Below are 22,042 nucleotides of genomic sequence, written 5' to 3'. Positions count from 1 at the left end.
TATATTTTTATTTTATATATTTTATTTTATATATTTTTAGTTGTTTATGTGTATGAGTGCTCTACTTGCATGAATGTCTATATGACAGAAAAGGGCATCACATCTCATTACAGATGGTTGTGAGCCATCATGTGGAACTGAACCCAGGACCTCTGGAAGAGCAGCCAGTGCTCGTAACTGCTAAGCCAACTGCCCAGCTCCTGTTAGATGAAGAAACTCCTAATAAATGAAGAAACTGAAGGGTCACAGATTAGGAAATCCCTGATTATTGTCCAGTGGTCACAAGTAGAGGACCCAGCAGCACCTAACAGTCCTGCAGTGCCCACTATCCTCAGTCCGAACAAGTGTGCAGAGAGAAGAGTCAGACACACACTCCCTCCCTGCCCCCAGCCAGGCCACACTGTCAGCTCCCATGTGACCTCACAGGCCAATAGCACAGTGACAGAGCTGCTGGACACTCTTCGGGAGCAAATCCTATCAGCTTCTCAGAAACAGGAAACTAGTTAACTGCTTAAGTATTCCTGCTCATTATCTTGTAAACCAAATGTGTTTCAAAACTAATGTACAATGGTCAATGTATTGGAAACCTTTACTTTGAAATATTGACCTAATTCACTATTATAGTCACACCATTTTATACAATACTGTATTTCTTTCCTTTTAAATTTGGCTTAACCTAATATTTTAAATATCAGTCACTTTTATCCAACTTTCAAACACATAGCAGGGAAAGTATATAGAAGAAACAGGGTAACAAGGTACATAATGTGATTCTTAGTGCAGGAACAATGTTCCCTGTGTGTCTGATCCTGTCATGCTAGATATGGGTACAAAAGAGATCAAGGTCTATCACGGGGTCTCTACTCCCATGCCTGCACATTCACCAACTGTTAAGTGGCTTACAAACAGGAGGAAGTGACAATCTGTCATAGTACATGGCCAAGCCCACGGATGGACTGCAATGGCCACAGCGCCCATCAACCTCACCACACAAAGCATGGCTCTCTCGCTGGTCCAGAATTGCTAATGCTACACACAGAACCGTTCACAGCACTTTTACAATTCTGGATAAACAAATGTCTGTGTCAACTTAGGGACATGGGTCCTTTGAAATTGCTTTAACTTATAATACCTCCAGTTTGCACTTTTTATCTTCCTCTACCACAGAGAACCACAACACATGATGTTTTCAGTCTAATGGGAAGAATAAAAATATTTTTGCTCATTTGTATTATGAACAAATCCTCCTGCAGAAGAAAATCAGCACATACCTTCCAGGAAACTACCCAAAACACTGAGAGACAATATTCTATCTGGCACCCCAAAGCCTGAAAATGGTCACCTCGCTGTGCAGAATAAAACACCTTATTTCTGAGGAGGAAGTTTATGCCAAAGGTCAACTAGAAAGACATAGCTTCATGCTACGACTTCAGAAGTTCAACCTGGGCTTTGCTTGCCAGCATGTTTTAGAAGAAAATAATTGAGCGTGGTTATAAATCACCTCGAGATGTCCATGTAGAGGCAGCGCCGCCAGGAAACAGTTCATGTCTTATGGTAACGCACTCAGCAGCTCCCTCTGCACAAACAGCACTGGTAATGAAAACACGGCCATATATCTTGATTTGTCAGAGAACAAATCAGTTTTATCTGTTCATTTTGTGCTTTAGTGTCATAGGTATTTTAGAAAACATAATTTATAATTCTTCATGCAATTATATATGAAATTAAATCATCTTCCTTCTCCAGAAGCGTCAAAATATTTCAGATTAAGTAGAATGCATTCATAATGTCTCTCAAATTCTCTTCCTGTCTCCCTTCCTCCCATTCTACACCGTGAAGAAAAAAATGAATAAAGGAAAAAGAGGAGAAATATTTAGCATTTTAATGAATGACTCTAGTTATATGTGAGACGTTATAGCAGCTTTTATTGGTTTTATTTTGGTTTGCTTTCTGGAAATGGGTTCTTGCATTATATAACCCAGGCTGGCCTCAACTCTGCAGCTATTCTCCTGCCTTAAGTTCCTGTGTGGTGGGATTACAAGCATGCACCCTCATGCCCACCTATATTATTAATAGTAATTCATTATCACAATAATGCCTTAATCATGTCATAGTTGGGGAAGGGTGTCAGTGTCTAGCCATTGCCTCAAGAGGTAGAAAGACAGGGCTGAAACATTTGGACACTGGATCCATTGCTTATCTACATTGTGCTCAGGGGCATGTCATTTAATCTCCTACTGCCTCAGCTATGAGATGAGGACAATTATACCACACAAGATGTGTACGCATTAAATGAGTTAACCTATGGACACACTTAGATGCACACCAATCTCTGCTTGCCTCCTAACTGGCAACAGTGCCCACATCACTATCAAAGGATAAGACGCAAGAACCCACTAAGGCTCTATCTTCATGGCTGCTCAGAAGGCAGCCAGTAGAACAGAACACACTTAGGGGGAGTAGGTAAATGCTGAGCTGGTTACTTAAGTAGACTTCTAGACAGTGCAGGCAAGTCTCCCTTGAAGAATGCTCACACTTGGGTGCATCGTCCTTTCTGTGACCTGAGAGCCTTTTCGGTGTGTCTCTCTTTCCTTCTGAGCACCTGTCTTTTTTGAGCCCTCATGCTTGAGCCTATGTTAAAATCTCCTTATTGAATTCAACTCTGCAGTGAGGGTCTCCTATTTCAAATGGGAGGACACACCTCCACAGAAACCTACTGCCCTAAGGACCATGCAGTTGGCCTAACCTTTTACTTTTCTTGGCTAAAGGGTTATTTGCCAAGATTTTAAGCAAGTTCCTGGTCTTGTCACCAGTCACCACAGGAAATGTCCTCCATGAGGTAGAGAAGAGTTTCTATTATTTATTTAATTTTATTTATTTATTTATTTATTTATTTATTTATTTATTTTTTTATTTTTGGTTTTTTGAGACAGGGTTTCTCTGTGTAGCCCTGGATGTCCTAGAACTTACTCTGTAGACCAGGCTGGCCTCAAACTCAGAAATCTGCCTGTCTCTGCCTCCCAAGTGCTGGGATTACAGGCGTGCGCCACCACTGCCCGGCTTATTTATTTTTCTATCTCAACTGCATGTGTTTATTTTTTCAACTGTGCTAATTTAAATTGCAAGTGGGTACATTTAAATACCCAGCAGAGTTAGAAGAGATACAGTAGCAAATCATACCTTAACATGTTAAACAGAAATCTCCAATTACATATTTATGATAGAACACTTATTTAACACTCCTTTTGTATAAATTGGTACTTTGGGCTACATGGAACCCATTTTAATGGATAACCAGAATTATATAAAAATACTGACCATCTCTTGCTATATCTATTCAAAAAAAAAAAAAACTCAACTAAATCTCTGTCTCTCCAGGAGCCACCAGCATAGTCACAGATGAAGAAACTATTCTCTACTTGCAAGGAAGGTCAGTTCTCAGAGTGAACTGAGTAACTGCAAGAAAGAGGGTCTGGGGGTAACCAGCAGCATGGGCAGCCTAGGACATGATTAGGAAACACTTAGGATTTGGGGGAAATGCTATGTAGCCCAGGCTGCCCTTGACTCAAAATACTTCTGCCACAGTCTCACAAATTGAGACTGTAAGTACAGTTCATGATCAACTTTTAGTGCACAGAACTGTAATCAGACCCATATCAAACCTGCTCAGGCTGTGGGGATGATGCCTGAGCCATGTTGGAACTACAAAATACTGAGGAGAGACTGGAAAAGATGTCCATCTCATCTCCACACCCACTAGGTGCTAAGGTCCAGCAGAAACGATCGCAAACAGACTCCAGCAAACGAGGGTGCATTCCTAACTTGTGTGACAAATTCCCTACCTCCAACCTCAGGCTGACTGCAGTCACTCCAAACACGAGGAAAAGTGCTCCCTCGCAGCATCCCCATGACACGTTCAGAAATTCTCCACCCAGCACACAGCAAAACCAGAAGCTAACAGACAGACTGTCATCAGCTATTAATCCCTGGGCCAAGGGACATCTTAACACAGGACTGTCATTGTGAAACTCGTAAGCACTCAGTCGCTAGCCCACACAATGATGTGTGTGTGCTTTTTAAAGAGGAAAAAGCCCAACATGCGGGTAACAGCAAGATGGCTACAAAAACAAAATATGAAAGCAATTAGCTGAAGTTTCTTCAATGGCACAATGTTTTCATACTCTTCTTCTATGTTTAAAAAAAAAAAGAAAAGAAAAAAGGAAGGGGAAAAAAAAAGAAAAGAAAACCCACAAACACAAAGTTTAACTCTTTATATACCATAAGGCAGGGATAAAAGGAAAGCTGCCACAATGGTTAATGGGGTTGACTAACTGGCCTCTCACCTGCAACAAGCCAAATGACATGAAGTGCATTTTCAAGAAACAACTCTATTCTCATACAGATGTCGGGACAAATCTGATTATCCAAAGCAAGCTGTACATAGCTCTAAACTTATGACTCCTAAAGTTAACATTGTTCCTACTTAACGAACCACAGAAAGAAAGTCAAAAGAAACAAATATTTCCTGTTTTCTTAAATCAGAGCTTCACTGTTATGTGAAAGCAGAAACAATAATAAAGAAGATAGACTAAGGGAGCTGTACCATAATGGTGACAGTGAAAATTATATAGAAACAGAACCAGGAGAACAGCCCCAAGCATCCCCTAGTGTTTTGTCCACAGAGATTTGTGTTGTCGTTCTTTTTTTATTTATTTATTTTTTGTGTTGTCTTTCTACTTTTCAAATTCTCACTTTTTCTATAATTAATGAGCATTAATTTATTACAAGAGAAAAATGATTTTTAAAACCTTATGCTTTTATATGTTGTTTAGACATATACAAAACTAGAGACAACTAAAAGGGGTTTTTATAAAGTGGAATTCAGCCTGGAAACCCAGATCAGAAGGCTGGGGCAGCAAGATTATAAGTTTGAGGCTGGCCTGGGCTACAGGGTGACTCTATCTCAAAAGAAAAGCAAAACAAAACAAAAAAACAATAGCTGAACTGATAATCTATAACTAGAATAAGACCATGACAGTAGATGGCACACATTCTTAAGAGGCAGTGCTTTGTGCTGGTCAAGCGCTTCACCCTTGGGGAGACTCATTCATCAGCGGTGCAATGCAGATGATGCACTATAAATTGTGGAGGTTCTCTAAGGATTGGATAAGTTAATGCACAGTAAAGAGTTCCATAGTCCCTGGTACAGAAAAAGTGCTCAATAAAGGATGTTTTAGAAATACACAGCCGGGCGGTGGTGGGGCACACTTGTAATTCCAGCACTCTGGGAGGCAGAGGCAGGCGGATTTCTGAGTTCAAGGCCAGCTTATTCTACAGAGTGAGTTCCAGGACAGCCAGGGCTACACAGACCAGGGCTCTAATTCCTAGCACCCCTGTCAATCAATAGCCAGCCTTAGCTGTGCATGCTGGCAACTCCAGCACTAGCAGGGACAGAAGCAGGCAGACTTCTGGGCCTTGTTGCTACCATTCAAGTTCTGGGCTCACTGAAAGACCAAAACACATTCATATACATACACACACATGTATGTGGGTATATGTATGTATAATATACATAAATATTACTAACAAGTCTTATTATGTTAATGTTCTCATAAAAACTAAGCCATAGCTTAGCATCAACTAATTCTAACAATGTAATATTTAGCTCATTTCCAACAGGAGTTAGCCCACATAGGTAACAGATTTTATTCAGAAAAAAGAACTTTAATCTTTGTGTTGCCTATATCATTTTATTTTTAGCCCTCAAAACCTACTTAAAACTTTCAATTTTGTTAAGTACTTTGTCTCCAGAAGCCAAAGCTTTAATACAGATGGGGAACATGGGGACTCCTCCAACTTTCTACTACACAATGAATTCTTTAATATCTTCCCAATATAGAGCACAGGACAGGGACCGTACATATCTGGACCTTTGTTGGCTAACTCAGTACAGTATCTTGTGCTAACAAAGAGTAGCAGTTAGGCAAGTGAGAGAGTAAAGTTAGCACATGCTACAGAAGCAGACAAGACAAGCCCTCCAGGGCCCGTGGTCACCTTTTCCCCACCAGCATAAAACAGTGTGCAAAAAGCTAAAGATCTTACAATGTTTCTTTCCAAATAATTCTGGTCTGTCTGTCTCTTCCCTTCCAGATTATGTAAAACCAGTCCCCCTGAAGTGACATCTCTCTAGACCGCTACAAACTATCTTCCCAAGTCACTCACATTCTGAATCTAGGCTCTGGAGCATACATTCTCAAGAACTGGAAGTTGGTCCACCAGGCCATGCCTGGAGCAGGAACAGACTTCTGCCTCTACTAAGGGTTCACTTGCTGGCATGGGTTTTTTGTTTGTTTGGTTGGTTTTGTTTTTGTTTTTTTAAGTAGGAGATTGCTAGGCAGAATTTGTGAATGGGAGATGTGGCAGAACCATCAAGGGCATAGGTCTGAAATGTGCTACAAGCTTTCCACATCCCACTCCCTGCTTTACAAAACCGACATAAGGAGTATGTCAGAAGCAGTTCTCCGCCAAGCAGGAGCGGGGAGCCAAGGGGGGACTTTGGCACTGTCTGATTTGCATATAGGCTGCGACTACTCCCCAACCTGAGTAGAGAGCTTGTAAAATAGCAGTTCTGTCTCGCCTGATACTTCATCAAACCAGAGGAAAGCCTGTGTGTTTCCTCATGTTGACACTCAAATAGTTTTGCCAACTACAGCTTCTTGGGGAAGAAGTGTCAATGTTCTAAAACCCCAACTTTAGACCCATTAGAATTTTTCCAGCTACAACCAAAAGTGCACTGCTGGGCCTAGTTTCAGATGCCCCCACCATCCCTTATGTTGCCTGGTTCCTATGAAATTCAATCACGTGCCCATGTGTGACCAAGTGGCCATTTCACCACAGACTTGTCATCCTACTCTGCAAAGCCACTAACGAACCTTTCTGTCACACTGCAGAGCTGCTCAAAGCAAGGGACAAGTCACATCTTTCTGATACTACATGGATGAGTGAGCGGCCAGGGAACTGAGATCCCATGAGAACACAGACATGTCCAGAGATGCTGGACAAAATATAAATGCAAAGCACAGGACGCTGAAACCTCACCGCCTCACAGAGAACTACCCGAGACTGTGGGCTTTCAACATGACAATCATTCTCCACAAGAGAAGAAAAAATATGGAGGGAGTTTTAAAAAGCCATTTTAAGATTATCCAACATGAATATCAAATGCACTTTACTTAGAGTCGGAAACTGACGGTGACCAAACAAAGGTTGAGACCTGTATTGATGGACAGCCTTGAAGGATTTAGCTAAGAGGAGGCAGCATTATGGAAGCATATGGCCGTGTATTAAAGAATAATGAGTTCCTTGATGGAATCTGTGCTGCATCTGAAAGCACAGACAGACCTAGATCCTAAGCAAATGACTCAATCTTGTACTTAAAATCCATATATGTAAAGAAGAGGTTATGCTTTACAATAGAATAAAAATCAAATATAGAACAAATCATACTAGAATTATCACCAGCATCAAGCTAAATGCTTCCCATTTGTAATCCATTACAGCCAGCTATACTCCTGAAACACTGGAAAGTATGCAATAGGAAGTGAGTAATATACAAAATTACAAAGGAAGAATAAACGAAGCTGGTCAGCTATTTAATTATTAAATAAAAGTTGTCTGTCTTTGAGGTCAGTTTGTTTTCACCTGGATCATTTAAATCGTTTCACACAAGCAACAGAGTCCAGAAGTCATGTGATCAGCCCCCTCCGGGTCACCGATCTCTCCAGCTATGGAGCAAAGTTAGACTTCAACTACAATCCTGTGTGCACTTCCTAAGTGTGAGGATTCCAAGCACTGGACTGCCATACATGACTGGATTTTTAAGAATACCAAAATGGAAATTGCAAAGTCAGAGGAAAACTCAAGTCACCCCTGCATTTTCTGTCCTTAACAGTTTGGTATAGTGACAGCCATGTATACCAGGCTGGCCTTGATCTATGTAGATGGATGACCCTGAACTTCTGAACATTTCACCTCTAACTTCCACGTGCTGGGTTCCAGGTGTGCACCTCCACTCCTACTTTGGGCAGTGCAAGGAATGCACCCAGGGCTTTGTGCGTGCTATGCAAATACTACCAGTGAGCTAATTTGCAGTCCTCACCCCCAGTGGGTTTTACCAAGCACGATCTACTAAACTGCTAGGTCTCCAAGTTGTGTAGAGTCTCATCCTATACTACTTTACATGTGGATAATATTTTTATCAGTTGACTTTCACATAAGCCATAATTATATACTTACATATGTAAAGTAGCACATATTATGACAAAATAAATAGGGATACAAAGCTATAAATATTTATAATAGATATTTAATCTTAACTATACGGTGGACACAGAAATAAGCTAAAGTCATTTTCCTCTTGGCATTTACTTACAGGGAGTGTTTCAGTTTGTCATGTGCATATGAATATAGAGATTCGCACACACGTAAAAACTCAAGGTTCTGTACCAGGATAGACCGCACAGCAGGAACAGAGTTAAAAATGTATGACATCACAGCTAACATCGCTTCTGGGAGAGCTAAGGTGGGCATGGCATTTGGGGGTACCTTTTTCTGTTATTTTGGGGACAAACTTTATTTTGGGGGACAGATTTTATTTAAGATGTTCAGTTATTAAAATTCTGCTCCAAGATCTTCTAAATATGGACCATTTTCAATGTGCCATTATAAGAAAAGTAAAGAGTCAAATTCTCTTAAACATCAGAGCTTAATTAAAGAAACAAAAGTGGAAGAGAAAAAGGAGCTATGAAATGTCAAAGTTCAAGGCTTAGGAGACTTTTCCACTCTAACCCACATGTCCTTTTAGATTCTCCCTCAAAAGGGTGTGATTTTTCTGAACCTTTTATGACTTTATAGATGAGCTCACTAACTGTCCCCTTGATCATAGAAGAAATTCTAGGATCAAAGTTTGCATTAAGTTTAGCCAAAGAGAGACAGACAGACAGACAGACAGACAGACAGATAGACTGATGGACTAAATCAAGGCAACAAATAAGAGTTCTAGAATGAATTTAATGTGAACGTAAAGAAAAGTCATACAATCAAAAGGACTTATCAAGCATATATCATTTATAGATGTATATGACTCATGATTTGAATAGCTCAGCACAGGCTCATCAACAAAGAATCTAACTACATTCCATTTTTGATCATGAATGAAACTGACTTCATGATACAATAGAGAAAAAAATCCTTTGTGAGTAAACTTTAGTGAAGTACAAAATTCAAAAACCACGTTTGAGGCCGGTGAGTTGAGATGGCTGAATGGGGGGCGGGGAGGGACTGCTTGCCACTAAGTCAGATAGCCTGGATTCTATTCCCGGAGTCCACGAGGCAGAAGAAGAAAAGCAATTCCTGAAAGCTGTCCTCTGGCCTTCCTCCATGCCACGGCATGCACACAGACACATAAATAAGTAGATATAAAAATCAAAATGAAATGAAAACACAAAACCTGTTTTTAATCCATTTAGCACATGCACTGACCTGCGGCCTCACCTGCAATATGCACCGGAGGTCCTTTATGCTGAATGGAGGACTTCCCAGCTTCCCCGCACCTGCCCACTGAGGAAAGCAAGCTAACACTCCAGGACGTACACATTTCTCCTATGTAAATAGCTCATGTTCTTCTAGTGACGGATGTCAGCACAAGCCAGTTTACTGCCTGCGACAGGCTTTACCACATTAAAAAACAAAAGCCAGGGAGGGAGGCCCTGAAAACACTGTAAGGAACTGGTGTTTTCTCTAAAGAAGCAAAGACTTTGAAGGACACTTAATGCCTGTGTCCCACCTGGCCACCCACTTCCAACAACAGATTCCTTAACAAGGAACTCTTGCAAGTTTTTAAGGAGTAACCACTTAACTAAGCACCAAACATAAATAAATATAATTAATATTATATTAATGAATACACTCAATTTAAAAATAAGTGAAGTAGCACCAAACTAACAAATAAACTGTCCATTTATTTGTAGTCTCTCAATATTACTGTGGTATATTTCTGAGCTCAGACGGTCAAAAATCACCTAAACAGTTCTACATGTTTAATTTCTTATGTATAATCGAGCAAATGTAAGCTCACTGAAAATAGCATTTTCCCTCCATCTCTTTACTTCGAAAAGCTGAAACAGCCCGAACTCGTGACAGGCATTAAAGATGAGCTGGGCATGGTGCACACACCCTTACCCCATCAGTAGATCTGAGTTCAAGGTTGGGCGGCCTACTACTCCACAGAGTGAGTACCAGATCAGCCAGGGCAACACAGACAATCCCTATCTCAAAAGAGAGACAGACAGAGAGACATTTATTACCATGTAGGTCAGAACTAAAAAGAAACATGTTTTATTTACAAATCAGGATTCGATTTGATCTTAGGGAATTATTTGTTTGAAACAGCCATGCCCTTTATTTTTAGAAGACTGTGGAATGTAGTAGTGAACACCTATAACCCCAGCACCAGAACCAGAGGTAGAAGGACTGCTGGGAGCTCAAGGCCCGCCTGGAATAGAGGGGGAGCTTGTCTAAACAAAACAAATAATACTGTGGTTTAAAAAAAAAATAGTATATGCAGTGCTTTGAAAAAGTATCTCTACATGTTTCCTTTTTTTTTTCATGGAAACAAAACCTATACATGAATTCACATGACCAAGTACACACACACACACACACACACACACATACACACACACACACTCATCATGTATCTGGGAAGCACACTATCCAAAAGCTGCTTCTGGCAAACACTGCAGGGAAGATATTAGTGAGCTGTGGCCTCTAGCCTGTCTCTGCATCGGCTTAGGCTCAGCCCCGGTCAGCCTGCAGGTATGTCAATAGGCTTCCCAGCCCAGGTCCCCTCCTATCAGCCTAGACCCCAACCACTCATCCTTTGCCTCAACTTCCTCTTCTGTAAAACGGGAAGCATGGGGTACCGCGTTCCTTGGAGGCTGCTGTGCTAACTAACTGAACAAGATACTGCTGCAGCAGTGTCTGACAGAGCACTTGCTTGACTGCTCTGAGCATCATTAGGCAGAGAAATTGTTTGCCTCATTCCCAAAGGTGAAAACAGCATGCTGGCTCTCTCCTAATCTCCCACTGGAAAAGGCAACAGAGACGTAACTGTTTAATAAGTGAGTGTCCAAGTGTACAGATAGGAACAAAGGAACTACTTAAGAAAACAGGGAGTATGGAAGTAACAACTTCCTACTTCTTCAGAGAATCTGAGAAGGAAGTAGAATTTTATACTTACTTTCAATCTCATTAGAAGAAAAGGAATCCTACATAATCCTACACCCACACCATTTACAGATAATGTACTTTATTTGTCTTTCTTAGCACATATGTGAAATTTTATATAATTGAGGCTACTTGGCATCATGGTTGAGTCACATAACATTTACTAAATAAAATTTTCTGTGCCATTAAAAAAAATCATTTCGAATGACTTCACAAATGTAATTATTGCAAGATAAATGAGAAACAGTGGTTAGTGCACCATTCTGAAACATACAGTCTGACAACAAAGATAACTGGCTAAGGAGGACTGTCGCTTACTTAATGCTTAGTGTGTGTCTTTAAAGAAAATCTACCGGACAGAAGCACAATTTAGAGGTTGAAGAGATAGCTCAGCAGTTAGGAGCACCTGCTCCTCTAATCTATATCCTGGGTTCAGTGCCCAGGCCCCATACAACCATCTATAAGTCCAGTTCCAAGATTCCTCTGACTGCTACAGGTCCTAAGATGCATGTGGTGGATGTACAGATGCGCAGGCAAACACTCATATGAATAAAATAAACATTTTAATTAATTTTATTTTGAAAATTACTGAGGGAAGAGCACTATAGATAAAATGACCATTTGCAAATTAAGTCAGCTAAGCACAGTGGGACATCATCTTGCCCCTGTAGCTGTCTCCTCCCAAAGCCATCCTGCTGGCAAGTGTGATTGTTGGGTGACCAGCGACTAAAGAATCTCTGGATAGTGTGGGAGCTGTGTGGATGTTACAGAAAGCCTCATGGGACAACAGAATGTTAGAGGGGAAAATTAAAAAGAATGGCAAGTTTAAGATGAGGGAAAGGGGACTGTGACGACCCCTCACATTATTCTTTCAATTACTGTAAGACCTCTGACCCAGAGACATACGCTCACAGCGCATCAGACAGTGCAGGTGTGCGCACTGCTCAATAGACCTCCATGTACCAATTCAGCTTTTTACATATGTTCAAAGGCAGACCAGATGAACCCTGCATCTCATTGAGACTCACGAAGTTAGTGGTGTAGTGGTGTGTTAGTAAATGGAAACTATAAGTCAGCTAGAAACATAGTTCCCATGATTGATGACAGTATCTGGTACCTTTTTCTCTAGTGCCAATATTCAGCATTTAAATAAATATTTTTGCAAATGTGGGCTGGGGAATCCCTGGACTCTGTTTCAATAGAATTTCTATTACCCTTAGAAATAAATAAGTAAAAAACGTTTGCACCTCACCTGGAGGGAATACCCTCTCAGAGAAGGAAATTGACAATCCCGTGCTTACAGAAGCATGGGTAAGCAAGGCTCTGATTGGGACTTGATGGGGACAGCCCTGCCTCGGAGTGTCATTCCAAAATCATACTGCAGACATATCTGCACTCCTACTGCTCTTCTTAAGTCAATCTCTGAGAACCTGCCCTGGTCATGTCAAAATGAAAAGTCCCTTTCCAAGAGCACCATTGTTTTTAAAAAGGTACCAACCCACGCTATCCTTACAGCTCCAGTCTCCCTCCCACTCCCAGCACGGGAAGACGAAGCTCAGGGACACTGCAGCCGCTCCTCTGTCAGTGGGTTGGACTCCTTACCTTGGGAAAATTACAAAACCATGGGAACAAAAAAGAAACAAAGAAAACAGAAACTACATACATAAAGCCTTCAGCCCAAGTCACTCCTGTCTCCTCCTCTCCTAGATGGCCTGCGCTGTGTGTCCAATTCATGAGTAACCTGACTCCCTAAAGCAAACCACTCAAGTCGTGCTAAGTAGGCAGCAGGGTGCGTGCTCCCCTCGTCTCAGTGACGACCACGACCTAATACAGCCTTTCCGAGGAATGAATAATCCTGTTTTCCCATCTACTCTAAACATCTTCCAACCATCTGAATGACAGGGAAGATCTAATATATTTATTTCAAAAATGTTATGCAAGATTTTCCACTTAGCCATAATAGAGTATTTAACCTTCTAATCATCAGAATGACAAAGAAGAATACATCTTTTAAAAATATGAACAATTCTAAGTTTTCCCATGTATTCAAAACAGGTCATCAGCATAAGAAAAAATTAGCAAATTCTGATATTTTTGTAAGTCTGGGGTTTATAGCAATAAACCTTTTTCCTACAACATAATCTAGACAGTACTTTTGATGAGTTGATTCAACTTAACCAAAAAATATATAAATATATGTAATATGTATTATTTTTTAAGCTTGGTTCTAGGAAACTTTAAGCAAGCGAATAGTTCCTTTTGGCTTGCCCCCTCCTTGTGCTCTGTAAAAGACAACCATCACTGCTGGCTTGCCGGGCTCATCCTGGTGAGTGGAGTTTCTCAGCTCACATGACTGAGTCAGTGGGGATCCCTAGTGTAGATTTCCTCAGAGTCCCTTCCTTAGCTCATGCCAAGAATCAAATCTTTGCCACTTAGTGCTTCATGTTCCACATGTGATCTCATGATGTACGGAGCAGCCATGCTAACGGAGATAGATAGCCCTGTCAAACAGGAAGCCAGCATGCCAGGATGCGAGCGCTAGGATACAATGACCTTTACATTCAAAGGAAAACACCCCTAAACCACCACGAAAGTTTACAGGTACTGGGCAACAGTTCTTTTAACTTATTTGGACACATCACATGAAATAAAAGTAGTGGTATTTAGTGTGCAATTTGTTAAGGATCAAATCCTGAATCCCTCACACAGAAAGTTTTCAAGGAAAAGAAAGAAACCATCCTTCATTTTGCTGCTGGGAAAGCAGTGGACTTCACACTACAGCTGCTGTATGCACCCAGCCTGGCCAGGCACAGGACACAGACATGCGCACGCTCACCTGGGAAAACATGCTTGGCCACCCTGGTAGAACTACTCTATAATTTAAACAAAGTCTACCTTTTAAAAGGCACCAGTGTGCATATGGAATCAGAGGGAAGAGCTTGAGAGTCTGAGTAATGCATCATAGGCTTCTATGAACACCTGATCTCCCCTCGTTATCAGAAGCACTAAAGCCGTCGGATCGGATCGCTCTTAAGAATGACATGAAGCCATTCTCAAGACATAGCAAGACATCTTGGGAACCACAGCAATGTTAAGTACAAATGATGAAGGGAAATTAGCATATAAAGTGAGACAGGAATGTAATGAATTTCTCACCTTTATTCATAACTATTACCATAAACTATGTAATTCAGTCATTTCACCTGAAAAACAAGGACAATAATTCTACTGGCTCAAGTTTCTTTTCCTATTATTCAAGGTCTGAGGAATACTGTTATTATTTGTTTTGCTGCATCTTTGGCATAACAGAACAATGGAGTATGCTTTAGAAAGAAACAAGAGCAGCTCACATAAGCTCCCTTGGATTACCAATATAATAATGCAATGTTAGTAGTTAACTGAATAGGTAAAAATGAGTGATTACAAAGAAACTGATTTTTTTTAAAAAAAATTAATGGACCACATCAAAACTGTGCAACAGTTTTCAAAGGTACAAAAGCATAAGATGCAACTGTGTTTCCTGTTTAATTAAAACCTGATGGCAAACTGCAGAAACCATAAGCCCAAGGCAGAAAACAAATAAATTACTCATGCTTCTAAATCATATGCTAAAGCTTGGATAAGTCAGGGGGCAAATAGCTCAGCACTGATCCCAAAAACACCAATGTGCTAACTTAGTAAAAACATAACAGAATTACAAATGTAATAACATTTGCTTTAAAATACAAGTCAGTTTGGGTGGCTTTTGGGGCATTGGACAAATACTTCACAGAACAAGAAAATAATATCCTGCAAGATTTCTGAGGCCCACGGTCAGGTGCAGTGTCCAACAATTGTTTTGCAGTCCTTTTTGGAAAAACTAATACTTCCCCAGATCACACAGAAGGCTAGAAAGGAAAGAGAGAGGAAGGAAGGAATACCTTGGGCCTGCGCTGCAGAGCTGTGGGAATACCCCAGGGCCAGGAGCGCGGTCTCCACCAGCTGGCTAAAAAGCACATCTTTCCGCACCAAGACGAACTCAGCATGCTCTTCTCGGTTGTCATATTCAAGAGAGCCATCCAACTGCTCCACCACACAGAAGACTGGAATCATCAAACCTGGGAGGACACAATCCGACAGCAGAATGTGGTGTTAAAGGCAATCGGAGCCACATGGTGAGAAGGGAAGGGACAGTTCTCAAAGCCAGTATGCTAGGATCACACACAGTTCAGGACAAACAGCCTGATGGTTATGGGCAAGGCTTCGGGTGAGGAGAGCGATCTTCTCTATAATGACTGCCAGGTTGCAGCAGCATTGCTGAGGACAGGGGCACAAGACCCCAAATCGCAGTGATTAAAAGGTTAGCACAAGGCCCAGGTGGAGGTGACCTTAGGACCTTTAATATCTGCTGCCTTAGCCTAGTCCACACTAGTATTTTCAGATCATCTCTGGTTTTGTCCAGAAGTGTATTTTAATGCTGCTAGTCCACAGCACACAGTAGGGAGGCACGTTAAAGTTCCAGGCCTGAGAGGCTATGTGAGTGTATACAGGAAAGTCAACAGGAATTCAGAAGCAGTCCTCTCCTATGATTCAGTAAGCAACCCATTAAGTTAGCTTGAGAAAAGTACAGATCACGGAAAACCTCAACTAATGCTGAATATAAAGCATACAGCTAAATGCAAACTTCATCTCCTTGGAATTATTTTATACACGAGTTATCCCTGGACAGAATGCATTTCAGTGTTTGCAGATAAAAAATAAAATAAAATAAACTACCCTAAAGAATAAAGCAAATTAGTCTATTTGAAAAATCTGTTGAAATCGGTTGTCACTGAAATATTTCTCTGCTTTGTATCAAAGTGTGAAAAGCTTAAAAAATGTTTTAATTCACCAAACAGTTTTTAAACTATTTTTTAGAAAAAGTCATACAGGCATTTAAATCTAAACATAGCAAGACAAAAGAAGATCAAAGATTTACCAATGGACAAGTGATAAACATGGACTCTGCCCTGCATAATTCACACAAATTAGTGCGTTATGGAATGAGGGTCTGCTCTGCATCTTTCCTCTGTGCATCAAAACACAAAAGTTAGGAAGGATGCACGGGCAGGCAGAGGGAGGGTGGGAGGTGTGGGAGGTGTGACGGCCTTAGGACAGGCACGCCATGATGAAATCAAGACCGCCATAACCTGACTGGGGGTAGGTAGGCCCAACGCATGCACAGATGCCTAGAAGGCCTCCAACAGCTCTCCCTGCTCTAACCCCAGATGCCTCCTGACTCACTGCGATCTGGAAAACAGAGGTGAAAAGCAGGCACTCTGCAGACTCCTGGCCCATAGATTTAGGGTTTTGTTCTAAAGATAATACAATGGTACAACTGGTTCCCATGTACTAATTATTATTATTAAAGATAATAAGTATTGGGTATAATTATTAAATATCATCATTATTAACAATAATAATACTCATTAAGAATTGTTATCATTAAAGATCTTGGTAATTATTATTAAGCCTGAGCAACAGCCCAACACGTCTCACCACACACTTGTCACACCCCTTGACTCCATTATTACTCCACAGAAAACTCATCCATACTACAGATCCATGGAGAACGCGAGGAGAAGCGAGGCAGGACAGATTTTAAGCAAAGGTGATTTAGCGTGGTGTTTCATAGTGTTGTTTTCCTCGGTTACCATCACCAATTGGCGAAGTATTTATTATTTATTTGCTAATGGGAGCTTATTATCAAATATATTTAAGATACATAATGAATAGTACAAATCAGATGTGTCCCACAGTATCTTTCCATCATTCATTTATATAGCATTTAATGATTGCACCTACTGTGTGGCGGGGGCGGGGGGTATCGCCCATCACTCCATAGATACAGGAAAGAACAAGTCTGCTATGGTTCCTGTCCACACTGCAGCTGGAAGCATTGTAAAACCTTCCTAAGCATAATGGCAGTTTATACAACCCATTCGGGGGAGCCCTTCCCGGCTGGGAACAGCGACATCCAGACCTTTTAACTCTTACATACTGGTATATGATCTTTGTCAAAGGAAGCAGGCTCACTGCTACTTCTAGTGATCTAAGCATCTGCTCACTCGCAGCCTCACAGCCAGTAGTGCCATAAGCTGCCTCACCACTAATACCTGTGTCTACAGAGGTTTCAGTGCTGAAAATCCATGTGCAGTTCCTAATGTCAACATGTGCATGTCACACATCTGGGGACCACAGATAAGGCCTTTAAATGAATCTAGCTACTCCATAAGCTAGCATTCACCCATGACTAAGTAAGTCTGGGACTGGCTGAAAAGGTCCTATTAATTTCAAAGTAATAGAACAACCAGTTAAATATAAAATACAAGACAAAATCTCAGGTGTCTATAACATGTAGGAGACTAATGTTTTATAACTCTCAGTACGAGACAACTATTTCCTAAACATTTTAGTTTGTGATTGGAGGGAATAACTGTTGGCTAGCACAACAGCAGTGATTCCTCCTAGTCAAAAGCAAATGCCAATCCCCTTACACGTCTCACCTACCTAAAAACTACGATGGCTCAGTGGATGACTGCTTGCTGTAAGAACAAAGACCAGAGTTCAGATACCCAGCAGCACAATGTAAAGCCATATACAGTGGTACACATGTCTGTGACTGCAGCAGTGAGGGCTGGGACAGGAGGATCCTGGGTTCACCAGCCAGCCAGCTTAGCCAAAATGACAAGCTCCCAGTCAATGGGATAGGATAAAAACTATCCTACCCTGCCTCAAAAACTAAAGTGGGGAATGACAGAGGAAATAGTCAACATCAACTTCAAACCTATCTGCACACACACAAACACATATATACACACACCGCACACACACACAATTTATACACACAGGCACACAGACACACAGACACATACGGGCTCACAGATATCATAATAGGTTGTATTCCATTGTTAGAAAAATAAATCTTTTTAGTAGTACTTGACTGATCCAACAATTATGGCTCTATAATACAATTCCATTTTTGCCAAAAAAAAAAAAAAAAGGAAAAGAAAAACTGATGCAATTACTAATGAAAATGGTGAAATAAGTAAAAAATAGCAAACTGGTATAATTGAAGTGAAAATTAAGGCATGGGACTCAAAAGTCTTGGAAAATAGGTCTTCCCCAGGGAAACACACAGAGCAAGAAGAAATGTGCACTTCACAAAGAAGTAACTCCTCAGCTGGTCTCACTACTGTCCTCGAGCAAAGGAAGAAGAGAGAAGGAGAGAGGCAGGGCATTTACAAAATGCTTCAAAAATAAATGTAACAGTGGCAAGAAGAAAATAACGTCAATAAAAAAGCAGCAGCATAAAGCTAAACGTAGTTACAAGTTCTAAAGGGTCATGGAGAAAAAGAAAATTAAAGGAACCCTCGGGCTCTAGGCTGCATTTGTGCTTACAGCATTATTTTTCTTTTATTGTCGCACAAACCCATTTCCAGATGATCAAGTGGAGAACTTTGGACCTTTTGATCATAAGCCTTGTTAAGCCTTTTACAATTGCTGGAGGTAGGCAGGTAGTTTAATCTGAAGACAGGCACTTGGGCCATGGCCATTTACTAAAATCATGACTAGTTCAGGCAAGCAGGACATATGCTGTCCTCTGTCTCTGCAGACAGGAAACAGGGCTCTCTCCCCTAGGGAAGCGTGCTTCCCTGCTGTCATCTGTTAGAACACTGAACTAGCCATGTTCATCGCCATGGTTCTGAAGGAGGGCATGCAGAAGAGACATGGCTCCAGTACCGCCGTGGCCATGCGAACAGAAGTGACCAGTGGGAAGATAGTTACATGTTACGAAAAGCCCTGGAGTTAAACAAATCCTGCTCCTGTCACTCTGCCTGAGTCACTGACTGTTCATGACGTATGTAGAGCTCTCTAAGACTCAAATTCTCCCTTCTAAAATGCAAATGAGTATGTGTATGTGTGTGTGTATGTGTGTGTAGGGGGGGGTATGGTCTGTCTGTGTGTGTGTGTGTGTGTGTGTGTGTGTGTGTGGTGTGCATGTGTAATAAATACATCTAGGTTATCCAGCTCTCAAACAATGCTGCCTAGTTTTCTTTTTTAAATATGAGTATCAATGCCATTTTACAGATGGGGAAAAAACAATCATTTCTTCAATATTTTTCAGTAAGCAATGTTCATGACACTAAAAAGCATTTCTTCAAATAAAAAGAACACTGACAGTGATTGAATAACCTATCACTGAATGACCAGATGAAACTAGTAATCACTGGATGGTTTATTATACAAACAAGAATATCCAACAGCATTCAACATGCCCTATAGCAAAAAGCATGGCCTCTTCTCTTCAACTGAAACCTGATGTTAAGTATAAAAGACGCTCGATTTTAAGGACTTACTACCAAAAAAAAAAAAGCAACAAAAGAAAATATATTATAAACATTTCTTTTTAAAAAACATTTATTATTATAAACATTTCTTAGAAGATGAATTGCATGTAGAAATAATATTTGAACAAACTGAATTAAACGCAATGTTAAAATTGTTAGCTGTTTTTCAGCTCGTTTTAAGTGGGGCCTTTAGACAGCACGCAGTGCCTTATATTTTCTGTGAGATAATATGCCCTCCAAGCGATCTGTCAAATCGCAAACACACACAGAAAAAGCTCACTACAAACTGATACTAAGACAAGTACGTGACGGTCCAGAGCACTTCTTGCCCCACCCCTCATAGGTGCGATCTTTCCTTAGGGCTCTAGGTCTTAGGTGACTTAAGAACAAAGGCCATTCTTTGCTTACCTCAGATAGTCAAAGTGTTTGCCTCTCTTCCTCACCAAGCAAACCTTAGGCAGCGACCTGATTCCTAACACTGATAATCCCATGCCTTTACTAAGCTCCCCCACCTCTTTTTCCTGGTCATGATCTACAAGGAAAGCTCCCAGGCTGTCATGGACAAAAGGAGAGCACAGAGCATATTCTCCAGCTCTCAGAGTGGTTAGCCTCAGCAAGGAGGTGGAAGGTGAGTCAGAAGCGCAGATCTTCACAGCTGGAGGCTGCCACTGAAACTGGGTAGAATCAGCCCACCCTGCACGTTACAGTCTAGCCCACCATGTAACCTTTACTTTTTCATCATATATACCACATGAGAAAGTTCTCATTGACTGCAGCTAATAAATTAAGAGTCTGAAAGGACCAAAAAAGGCCAAGGCAGAGCAGCAACTCAGCCCATCTAAATCCCACATTCTCCTTTGAAAATATCCCAGCCTCCCCCCACAGGGATCTGACAACTTGCCCTGTTAGCTAACAACTACCCTCCATGAGGCCTACTTTGCTATACCCTCCGTGAGGCCTACTTTGCTATACCCTCCGTGAGGCCTACTTTGCTATACCCTCCAGGAGGCCTACTTTGCTATACCCTCCATGAGGCCTACTTTGCTATACCCTCCATGAGGCCTACTTTGCTATACCCTCCGTGAGGCCTACTTTGCTATACCCTCCGTGAGGCCTACTTTGCTATACCCTCCGTGAGGCCTACTTTGCTATACCCTCCATGAGGCCTACTTTGCTATACCCTCCATGAGGCCTACTTTGCTATACCCTCCGTGAGGCCTACTTTGCTATACCCTCCGTGAGGCCTACTTTGCTACCCTCCATGATGCCTGTGCTACTGGATTGGTGACTTTTTTGAGGACTCTCATTTGTGGGGGCAGTGCTAGGCCTGGAATAACTTCAGAAATGAGGTGCTCTTCAGGCACAACAGACAAAAGGAGAAAAGACTCAGGCCCAAGGGCTAGACTCCACCCTTGTCCTGGACTCTTTGTCCTCAGAGTCCACCTTCATTCTTGGAACTGCCACCTGAAAGGACTAAGGCTAGCTGAGGTCACAGGAGCCCAGCCTTCAGCCTCCCAGGGGCTCCTAAAACCCACCCATTTCAGGAATGAAGGAAGCCACAGGACCACTCCTAGGACTATCTCATACAATCACCTAAGATTCCAGAGTAACAGAAGATACAAAGGCAGGGCAAAGAGCCTCGCCTACCAGTTCTTTGCATAAACTGAGCCTGAAGCGAAGTACCACATTCCACAACCTACACCAAGCCCCAGAGAAAGGTGCAAGAAATTTAGGGAAGCTGACTTAATAGTCTATTCCCCAAAGACTGGGGCCAAAGAACAGACTATCTTTTTCCTATTACAATTTACTAGAAAAATGAAAGTAGTTGTATAATCTCCTGTCTCTGTCTCTCTCTCTCTCTGACAGACACACATACAGAGAGACAGAAAGACAGAGAACAGAAGTAACATTGCTTTCCTTTTTTCCTACCCTAAAACAAGAAAGCAAAGTTTGAGAGCCAAGAATCACAACCACAAACAGAAAACAAATTTGAACATCATTTACCTCCTGGTTGGAGCCGCAGACAAAGTTTCAAAATTAACCAAGTGTGTCTTTCCTCCGGTAGCTAGCTAGCTTCGGCCTGTCTAGCCTTCCCTTCCTGCTCAAGTCCAACCTTCAGAGACTAAGGCAGCCACATTCCAAACCCAGGTGCTGCACACTTCCCCTGGGGGGGGGGGGGGTGCTGATGTGGAAATTTTCTGAGATTAACTGATAAAAAGATGTGACACTTTAAGGGGTGGGGTTCTAACTCCGGGGAAGAAGGCTCAGCAAATGTGTACCAAGGCAACATTTGTTTCAAAAATGACAGTGCATTTTGCTATGTAATGTCCTTCATCTCCTCTAAAAGAGAAGTAGCATCTCCTCTAACAAAGAACAGTACTCCTGGT

The 22,042-nt window shown here is 41.4% G+C and overlaps 1 protein-coding gene across 1 annotated transcript in view; it reads right to left on the bottom strand.

Moving 5' to 3' along the window:
- The window catches only part of Satb2 (SATB homeobox 2), a 178,653-nt gene that overhangs the window by 139,945 nt on the left and 16,666 nt on the right, over positions 1-22,042 (bottom strand). Inside the window, exon 3 of the mRNA XM_052193555.1 lies at positions 15,207-15,383. Within this exon, the coding sequence (XP_052049515.1) occupies positions 15,207-15,383 (177 nt within the window). The remainder of the gene's footprint in view (positions 1-15,206; positions 15,384-22,042) is intronic.

Source organism: Apodemus sylvaticus, chromosome 9, assembly GCF_947179515.1.
Source record: "Apodemus sylvaticus chromosome 9, mApoSyl1.1, whole genome shotgun sequence".
Taxonomy (NCBI): domain Eukaryota; kingdom Metazoa; phylum Chordata; class Mammalia; order Rodentia; family Muridae; genus Apodemus; species Apodemus sylvaticus.
Note: the sequence above shows the minus strand (reverse complement) of the source record. Positions and strands in the feature narration are given on the sequence as shown.